The sequence below is a fragment of the Microcebus murinus genome, chromosome 2 (assembly GCF_040939455.1).
Source record: "Microcebus murinus isolate Inina chromosome 2, M.murinus_Inina_mat1.0, whole genome shotgun sequence".
Classification (NCBI taxonomy): Eukaryota; Metazoa; Chordata; class Mammalia; order Primates; family Cheirogaleidae; genus Microcebus; species Microcebus murinus.
In genome coordinates, this window is record NC_134105.1 from 74,612,693 (window position 1) to 74,623,293 (window position 10,601).

A 10,601-nucleotide genomic window follows, 5' to 3' on the forward strand; every position below is an offset into this window, starting at 1 on the left:
ATGTCAATAATGCTGAGGTTAAGAATCCCTGCTTGGCCAGGCAGGTGGCTCATGCCTATAATCCTAGCACTTTGGGAGGCTGAGGCAAGAGGCTCCTTTGAGCTCAGGAGTTCAAGACCAGCCTGAGCAAGAGGTAGACCCAGTCTCTACTAAAAATAGAAAAATTAGCCAGGTGTCATGGTACATGCCTTGTAGTCCCAGCTACTCAGGAGGCTGAGGCAGGAGGATGGCTTGAGCCCAGGAGTTTGAGGTTGCTGTGAGCTAGGCTGACACCCATAGCACTCTAGCCTAGACAACAGAGTGAGATTCTGTCTCAAAAGAAAAAAAAAAAATCCCTTGTGTATATATATACAAACATTTTTTCCTGAACTATGTGAAAGTAAGTTATAGACATCATGATACTTTTTACCCTAAATACTCCAGTTTATAGCTTCTAAAAACAAGGACACTAACCCATACAGCACAATTTAACACTGATACAGTACCAATATCCATTTTCAAATTTCCCCATTATCTCAAAAAATATCCTTTTAGCCGGGCACGGTGGCTCACGCCTGTAATCCTAGCTCTTGGGAGGCCAAGGCGGGCGGATAGCTCAAGGTCAGGAGTTCAAAACCAGCCTGAGCAAGAGCAAGACCCCGTCTCTACTATAAATAGAAAGAAATTAATTGGCCAACTGATATATATATAAAAAATTAGCCGGGCATGGTGGCGCATGCCTGTAGTCCCAGCTACTCGGGAGGCTGAGGCAGAAGGATCGCTGGAGCCCAGGAGTTTGAGGCTGCTGTGAGCTAGGCTGACGCCACGGCACTCACTCTAGCCTGGACAACAAAGCGAGACTCTGTCTCAAAAAAAAAAAAAAAAAATATCCTTTTATAGTTAAAAAAAATACAGGGTCCAATCAAGGGTACATAGGTTGGCATGTTGATCAATATTTTAAATTTAAAATAAATAAGCAACTCTAATTTTTAAGCAATGAGGAGCAGGGAGTAAAACTTGTGGTGCCAGCTCTAAGATCTAATGTTCTGTGACTCTGACAATATGTTACATCTGAAAGGTATGTACTAATTAATTCAGAAAGTTGTTAGTACATTAAAAATCTCTCTTGCAAGAATGTCCTCAAACATGATTATTCTTAAGAAAGAAAGGGGAACTCTGTCTACAATAACCCATAACCCTGTTGATAAACATCAATCTGAAACAACAAATCAAGAGGAAATTTTCTCCAAAGAAGATATACAAATGGCCAAAAAGCACATGAAAAGACACTCAACATCACAAATCATCATGGAAATGAAGTCAAAGAGATATTTTGAGAGTGGATGGTCACTCTCAAGAAAACAGAAAACAAGTGCTGATGGGGATGTAGCAAAATTAGAACCTTTGTGCATTGTTGGTGGGAATGTAAAAGATACAGCCACTACGGAATACGGAAAATGGTAGAGGTTCTCCAAAAAACTGAAAATAGAATTACCATATGATTCAACAATTCCCATTACTGGGTATATAAAATAATCAAAAGCAAGATCTCAAAGAAATATTTGCACTCCCATGTTCATTGCAGCATCATTTGCAATAGCTTAGAGGTGAAGTAACCTAAATGTCCATGGACTGAGGAATGGATAAAGGAAATGTGGAATAAACATACAATGGAATATCATTAAGCCTTTAAAAAGAAGGATTCTGTCATACTTTACAGCATAGATGAACCTTGAGTACAATACGCTAACTCACATAAGGTAGTCACAAAAAGACAAATAATGCATGAATCCACTTATATGAGTTATCTAAAGCAGCAAATTAGTATTAGCAAACTAATATCAATGGAAAGAGAAAGCAGAATATGGTTACCAAGGCCTAAGGGTGAAAAGGCAATGGGGAGTTGTTCAATGGGTATAGTTTTAACTTTGGAAGATGAAAAGGTTCTAGAGGAGATCTGCGGCACAGATCTTTAGATCGCTCTGTACAGATATTTGTTGCTGCACAACAAGGTGCATATAATAGTTAACACACTGTACTTCATACTTAAAAATGGCTAAGATGTTGAATTTTACTTTTTTTAAACTTTTTAAATTTTATTTTAAATTTATTTTAAATTTTTTAAATTTTATTTATTTATTTATTTTGAGACAGAGTCTTGCTCTGATGCCCTAGCTAGAGTGCAGTGGCATCATCATAGCTCACTGCAACCTCAAACTCTTGGGCTCAAGCAATCCTCCTGCCTCAGCCTCCCATGTAGCTGGAGAACTACAGGCTCATGCCACCCCATCACCCCCAGCTAATTTTTTCTATATTTAGTAGAGACAGGGTCTCATAGACACAGGGTCTCACTCTTGCTCAGGCTGGTTTCAAACTCGTGAGCTCAAGGGATCCTCCCAGAGTGTTAGGATTCAGGTGTGAGTCGCCGCGCCGGACCAATTTTGTGTTTTTGACCACAATAAAGAAACCAAAACAAAAGAGAAAAAAAAATAACCCCAATACCATTATCATGCCTAAAAAAGATAAGTATTTAATTTCATTAAATGTTCATTCAACAACAAATAAAAAAGAACTATTTATTTCTAAAGATAAATTCATTAACCAATATTTTAGGATTTTAAAAACATATTCACATTACAATATCCTGGTTTCTAAACTCATATAGATTAAAAGTTGGGGTTTTTGTTTTTTTTTTTTGAGTCAGAGTCTCACTTTGTTGCCAAGGCTAGAGTGAGTGCCGTGGCATCAGCCTAGCTCACAGCAACCTCGAACTTCTGGGCTCAAGCAATCCTGCTGCCTCAGCCTCCAAAGTAGCTGGGACTACAGGCATGCGCCACCATGCCCAGCTAATTTTTTCCTCTATATATTAGTTGCCCAATTAATTTCTTTCTATTTATAGTAGAGACAGGGTCTCGCTCTTGCTCAGGCTGGTTTCGAACTCCTGACCTTGAGCAATCTGCCCACCTCGGCCTCCCAGAGTGCTAGGATTACAGGCATCAGACACCTCGCCTGGCCGATTAAAAGGTTTTAAAGGAAAATTATTTACAAAATATTTTAACACCTAGAAATGGATATGTTAAAAATGTTAAAACTTGTCTGAGATGGTGGCTCATGCCTATATTTCCAGCACTTGGGAGGTTGAGGCGGGAGGATCTCTTGACCCCAGGTGTTGGAGACCAGCCTGAGCAACACAGTGAGACCCCAACTTTACAAAAAAAAAAAAATTTTTTTTTAATTAGCTTGATATGGTGGCACATGCCTGTAGTCTCAGCTACTCAAGAGGATGAGGTGGGTGGATTGCTTGAACCCAGGAGTTGGAGGCTGCAGTGAGCTAGGATCACACCACTGCACTCCAGCCTGGGTGACAGAGCAAGACCTTGTCTCAAAAAAAAAAAAAACAAACATTAATATTTTACCTTTAAGACAATGTAAAAAGATGGTATTTAACAAAATGGTATAGTACTGTTTTTAGAAACAACTTTAAGAAATAAAAACATTAAAATGTCCCTAACTGCTAAAAAAAAAAAAAAAAAACTTTTATAAAGAATACAAAACAATACTATAATACATCAAGATGAAAAAGTGGGGCATTCCACACAAAAACCTGTGTTGGAGGCAAGGACCCTCAAAGACCCTCAACTCCCCTATGACTCGTCCTATGCACGGGCTTCGCCCTGGAAAATTCCAGCTATAGCTCCGAGAAGAATGCATTCCATGACGTGCTGACCACGGAATGCTCCAGGGAGTGCTGACTGCAATTGTTCCCGACCACCTGCCAGGTTGGGGTTGAGTAATCAGTCACAAACAGCTTCGATACCGATAAGACACTGATTGGGGCTGATTGCCCCAAACCCAAGCCTCATCGTTACCCCACTCTATTTTTCTGTTTCTACTTCCTTGTTTCTGTATGCTTATAAAACCTACTAAGAATCTAAGTAAAGTAGACCTTGACAACCCTTTGCTTGGTCTCGTTCCTTTCTCTCGCCCATCTCTTTCAGGCACGGTCCCCCTTGACCCCACGAGTAACAGAAGGTCCCGCGGGCCGGGACAAACCTGTACACAGATGTTTACATAGCAGCTTTTTTCATAATTGCCGAATGTTGGAACCAACCAAGATGTCCTTTAGTAAGTGAATAGATAAACTGTGGTATGTACAGACAATGAAATATCATTCAGCATTAAAAAAATGAGGCTGGGCTCATTGGCTCATGCTTGTAATCCCAACACTTTGGGAGGCAGGAGGATTGCTTGAGGCCAGAAGTTTGATACTAGCCTGGGCAACATAGCAAGACCTTGTCTCTATAAAAAATAAAAAAATTAGTCAGGCATGGTGGCACACACCTGTAGTCCCAGCTACTCAGGAAAGTGAGGTAGGAGGATCACTTAAGCCCAGGCCAGGAGTTCAAGGTTACAGTGAGTTATGATTGGGCCACAGTACTCTAGCCTGGTAGATACAGCAAGATCCTACCTCAAAATAAGAAAAGAAAAAAGAGAGGAGGGGGAGGGGAGTGGAGAAAAAAGAAAAGGAAGGCATTATTAAGGCATGAGAATACATGGAGGAAACAAATGTATATTATTACTGAATGAAAGAAGTCAATCTGAAAAGGCTAAATACAGTATGATTCTAACTACATAACATTCTGGAAAAAGGCAAAACTATGGAGACAGCAAAAAGATCAGTAGTTGCCAGGGCTTAATGATGAGGGAGGGATGAACAGATGGAGCACAGAGGATTTTTAAGGCAGTGAAACTACTTTGTATACTATAACGACAGATACACATCATTATACATTTGTCCAAACCCACAGAATGTACACCACCACCAAGAATGAACCCTAATGTAAACTATGGATGGGTCCATTATGCTGCATCAATATAGGTTCATTAATGCTAACAAATGTAGCACTCTGATGGGAGATATTGAAAATGGGGGAGGATATGCATGTGTGGGGATAAGGAGTATATAGGAAATCTCTCTGCATTCCTCTCAATTTTGCAGTGAACCTAAAACTCCTCTAAAAAAAATAAAGTCTTTAATTTAAAAACAAAAAACAAAACCCTGAGGCACCTGGAAGACTATAGTGAAGAAACACTTTTACTGTATGCTCCAGTCTGAAGGAAGTGTGGTGAGGATGAAATCTGCCTCAGAATTCATCATTTCTTTGAGCTTCTAATAAAGCTTTTGCTTTTTTAGCACATTATGGGGGTACAAATGTTAAGGTTACATATATTTCCCTTGCCCTCCCTCCCCTAATAAAGCTTGAAAAGCAATTAATGGTAGTATCAAATGGCTGTAATGTAATTCTGTGCTTGAATTTAGATATTATGGGATGTATATGCTGTCTATACACAGACCAGTCTCAGAAAGCTAATCATAGTTCTGGAGATTAAGTTTTAGCAGAGGCAAAAGCTAAACTCTGAACAGCAGGTCTAATAAAGTTAATGAGAGCTACACCACCTACAGTACAGGCCTTCTCCCTCTACCTTTGTGGGATAAGGAACAACCACAGACTCTAATTAGATTTAAAATAATCCTGGAAACTGAAAATGGACAAAAAGCCCTATTACTCTTACTACAGTATTTGTCAACATTGTCACTATTACCAGCTAATCTGTATTAGTAAATCTATCTGGTACTAAATCCTACAAAATAACCACATTAAGTCATAAAGAACCAAATTATCGACATCAGTCGTGTTTGAAAAGATAGTACTAATATAAGCTAAAGAGCCAGGTATCAAAAATGTTAAACAGGCACCAACATCCAAATTAGAACATGCCATCTATCCTTTCATTCATAACAGCCCTACTGAGCACATACTGAAATTGCTAGAGCAATCATTTTTAAGAGGATGCCTTAAAAAGGGCTTGAAAACCTTCAAAGGACTCAAGTATCTCAGACTTCAAATTCCATTAGAATTGTGCCAAGTTTTGATATGCAACTGGACATGCAGGCAGAATTACTGGAATGGAAAATGTGCACAATCTAAGTATAGAGAATTATCCTAAATTGTCTTATTTTCATTCTTCTCAGACTTAATGACAGTGAGAAGAAGGTATTCTAAACTAAAACCAATGAATTATAGGGCTGCTGTGTTATCAGCCTCACTTAGACTATGAGTAAACCCTAAACAAAACAGATCGTAATTTGTAGAAAACACACTGCTAAAAACAGACAAATGTAGGTGTCATTCTAGGTTACCACACCCCAGCAGGCCATGAGTAGTATGCACCGTAATGGTGCAGGGAAGAAAAATACCACCTAAAAATGGTTTAAGCAGTTAATATACCCCACCCACTCTGTTCAATGTGCTGTACCATTTAGTCAGTTCAGGAAGTGCTATTTCCCAAGCAATGTTTCTCAAAAAAATAGCTGGGAAAGTGGTAACTGTAAATTAGCTTGCCCTGGGAAAGATGCCTTGCTATGAGAAGCTCGTTGCTCAGGTAAACGTTGGCTATCTATTTCAGGCAGGTCACAAGTCCTCCTGGCACACAGAGAGGTTGCAAAGACAAACAATGTGCCTGTATTGCTCCGCTGGAAGAACTGCTCCCTGCACCAAAAAGCTGGCATTGGCAGAATCTGCAGCAAAGGACAGAGAGAAGGATGGGATAAAACTTCCATGGGATAAAACTCAGTTCTGTTTTTTCTCACAGCTTTCTAACAGCTTTCTTGAGATATAATTCACATACCATACAATTTACTCATTTAAAATATACAATTCAGTGGTTTTCAGTATACTCACAGAGTTGTACAACTATCACCACTATCAATTTTAGATACTTTAAAATACTTTGGTTGGGAGAGGATGTGGGGGAGGGAAACGAAACTAAATATTAATATGTAATTGTTGAGGGCAAGTGATGGGCACATGAGAGTTCATTGTTTTTTTCTGTCTTATATATAAAAAAATTTCCATAGCAAAACACTTTTAAAAGAGAGAGAGAGAAATTGTTCTCTCCTCTCAGGTATTCTTTTACTCATTTTCTTTTTTTTCATAACACTTACTGTTATCACCACATATTTCTGAGATTATTATATTATTAATGCCTGTTTCCTCAACTAGACTTTGAGCTCCAGGAAGATCAGAAAGGTATTTGCTTAGCTCCCACAGAATCTCCACCACCTCACATGGATTCTGGCACACGACACACATCCAACAAATACGTACTAAGTAAATGACTGAATCAATAAAACAAGTCATAGCTTACACCTAGGTCAATAAATGCTCAATAAATAAAAGGAGAGGGATGGAAAATCTAGAACCTTTAGGTGAAGGGGATTCAACATATTTACCTTTGTGTATTCATCATTTAAGATCACATGCTTTTCTAGTAAAAATGTAGTAAATGTGTCACAAAACAGATTTAACTTCATCTAGTTTATGCAAATATATTCATGTCGTGTACTCTTGGCTAAGCATTATAATCACCATTTTATGATATGGAAACTACAGAACCAAAAAGTTAAAATAACTATTCAAAGTCATAATAAATCAGATGCACAAATGTGAACAGACTCAGCTCTGTTCTCATGCCTCATGCTGCTCCTAAAAGAACACAATTTTATTCTCAAGAAAAATTTTTTAAAAAAGGAAAAGGAGTATTGTATATATTAATCCAACCTTAAGTGGCTGAGAAACTAGATGTATAATAGTTGTATAATAGTTGAAAATATTTTATTTTGACTTTGCCTAAAATAATTTTGAGATTGAAGCACCTAGTGGTAGAGAAAGTATAAAAAGTAGAAGGTAGGCCAGGCGTGGTGGCTCATGCCTATAATCCTAGCACTCTGGGAGGTCGAGGAGGATGGATTGCTCTAGGCCAGGAGTTTGAAACCAGCCTGAGCAAGAGCGAGACCCCATCTCTACTAAAAATAGAAAGAAATTAATTGGCCAACTAATATATAGAGGAAAAAATTACCCAGGTGTCACATGCCTGTAGTCCCAGCTACTCGGAAGGCTGAGGCAGCAAGATTGCTTAAGCCCAGGAGTTTGAGGTTGCTGGGAGCTAGGCTGATGCCGTGGCACTTACTCTACCCTGGGCAACAAAGTGAGACTCTGTCTCAAAAAAATTTAAAAAAATAAAAAATAAATAAAAAAATAAAAAGTAGAAGGTGAGATACCTAACACAATAGGGAACACAAGAAGGCATGACACTTGAGTGATCTGAAGGCCTTTTTTTTTAAACTGGTTAAACTGAACCAGTAAGATGAGGGACATAGGAAAATTCATAAAGATAATAAATATTAATACCAAGACAATGTTTAAAACACCAATCCCCTAGGATTCCAGTTCCCAGAACATTTACTTTTTATCTCAAATATAATATTGTAACTACTAAAGTTACCAGCTAATAATTATTTATTAATAGAAATAATCCACCATAATAAAATATCACTATGACCCCATATCCTTTTGAAATCGTTAGAACCTGAGTTTACCTTAATTTGGTAATAGATAACGATGTGCAAATTCAGAAAGTCAGAAATGCCAAATGTTTGCCATTAATGGAATGACAACTATTTATAAAACTAATCTCAACTTAGTTTTAGCCAATCTGAAAGCTCTTGTGCTGTACCGCCAAAAAAATGTCACAGCCATATCTGCAGATAGCATTTATAGCCAAAGGAATCAAAGTCTAAAATAAAGTCTGCCACCAAATCAAAAACACTGCATAGTGTTTTTGTAAACAAACACAGGTAGTTTTTGTAAAAACATTTGAAATATCCTAAGAAACATTTTAGGGATAGAGTATTTTTTAACTTACATAAGGGTTTACAAAGAGGCACCTGGCCTGGGTTGCATTCTAGACTGGTTGCAAGACTGTTACTCAAGGGCACAATTACTACTGGTGGCCTCCTACAAAGACTCAGGACATTCAATGTTATCCCTACACCGTTATTATCATGCTTCCAATTTGCCATACATTAGTCATTTCAGAGTAATCATTTACACATACAATTTTCAAACAAAAATGTAAGATTTACGTGCCCCATGATGGTTCCTTCTCAACTTTTCTTATAATTTATAAAAGCACCAGCTGACCCAAAATAATCTGCCAACACCTTTAAGCCTTTTAATGTAAGCGGTAAAGGTCCTCCGAATGCAGACAACACTGCTAACCCACGCGAGACAGTGATTTGTAGCTGTTTTTCCACCGGAGTGATGGATTTGCGCTCAGCTACTCACGGTGTCTACTAGGTCCCCCTGGTGACCAAACAGTACATTTAGGCAATAGTAGGGTTCCAAGGCACAAACTGGCAGCGGAGCAGAGGGTGGAAGGGGAAATCATGAAAAATTAACACGCGAACGGCACACACGACCTGACTGAAAATTACGTTCGCACTGCTGGGGTATCTGAAATCCGCATAGCAGCCACTATTCCCCTTCCCTTTTAAAAAGCAAACACCATTCGCCTCCTTCGGGCTTCCGATCCCCATCTCCCATTTAAATCCCGGGTGCGATGGAAAGCCCAGAGCAAGGGGCTCACTCAGCACGAGGCACACGCCACTTTGGGGGTTTTGAGGAAACACTGATGTGACAAATTGTCGTAATTTTCTATCTAAAATATGCAGGAATGACACACCACCTTTCCTATCACTGACTGAAGACCAAAGACAGAGTCAAGAATTGCCGACCTGCGGGGGCCCACGAGGGAGGAGGAAAGCACCGAGAAGACCAGGGGTTAGACTGCGGCGCGTCCCAAGCTCCGACTGGAGGGGCGAAGAGCTGCGGGCAGCGCCAGGAGCGCGGGGTCGCACCCGGGTCACGTCTTGGGGCTGGGGCTCTCGGGGTGCGAGGGGCTCGAGAGCGAGCCCGGGCGGGACGACCTGGGCCCTGGAGCCTGGCCGGCCGAGGCACGGGGGCCGCGGTGGGGGCACGAGGCAGCGCCGCCGAGGGGGCTGCGGCGCCCGGCGGCCGGGGAGGGCGCGCCGCCAGGTGCCGGACGGCAGGGGGCAGCGGGGTTCTGGCAGGCGCCGACCCAGGGAGGGAGGAGGGCGGCGGGCGAGTCCCGCGCGGCGCGGGAGGGCGCGCGGCCGGGTGCGCCCGCAGCGGGTTGCTGGGCCGCCGCCGGCCTACCTGGAGATAATAGGGTTTCCTTAGCCAGGCCCCCGGACAGAGACTCCTCGCCATGGTAATCACACATCGCCCCGCCGCGCTGCAGTCAGAGGCGGACCAGAGCGCCGGCGGCCGGGCTCCCCGCCTCCCCCCGCCTCCCCGCCCCCTGCCGGGCCGGGCCCGCCCACTCCCCCACCCCCGCCGCCGCGCGCGCTGCGCTTCCCCCTGCCCAGCTGCAGTGACGGCTGCGGGCGGCCCGAGGCTCGGCCTCCAGCTCTGTTCGCCCGGCCGCCGCGGCTGTCAGAGCGGGTGCCGCCGACTGCGCCATAAAGGGGAGTCGCGCCTCTCCTCCGCCGACACAAATCCAACTGCGCCTCGCGCTTAAAGGGGAGGCGCGCGGAGGAGGGAGGGGGCGCCGCGGAAGCAGGGGGTGTCGCACGCTAGGCGCTGAGAGGAACGCGCGCCGCGCCGGCCGGAGCGCCGACCCCTCGGACAGCGCAGACCTGGCCGCCCGCTCCGGCTGCCGGCTCCCCGCGCTGCGCCTGGCCGCGCGTCCCGCCACCC

The 10,601-nt window shown here is 42.4% G+C and overlaps 1 protein-coding gene across 1 annotated transcript in view; it reads right to left on the reverse strand.

The window, feature by feature from the left end:
• The window catches only part of DIPK1A (divergent protein kinase domain 1A), a 95,943-nt gene extending 85,756 nt beyond the window's left edge, over nucleotides 1–10,187 (reverse strand). Inside the window, exon 1 of the mRNA XM_012790924.3 lies at nucleotides 10,059–10,187. Coding sequence (XP_012646378.1) covers nucleotides 10,059–10,112 — 54 coding nt within the window. The 5' untranslated portion in view covers nucleotides 10,113–10,187. The remainder of the gene's footprint in view (nucleotides 1–10,058) is intronic.
• Nucleotides 10,188–10,601: the final 414 nt, after the last annotated feature.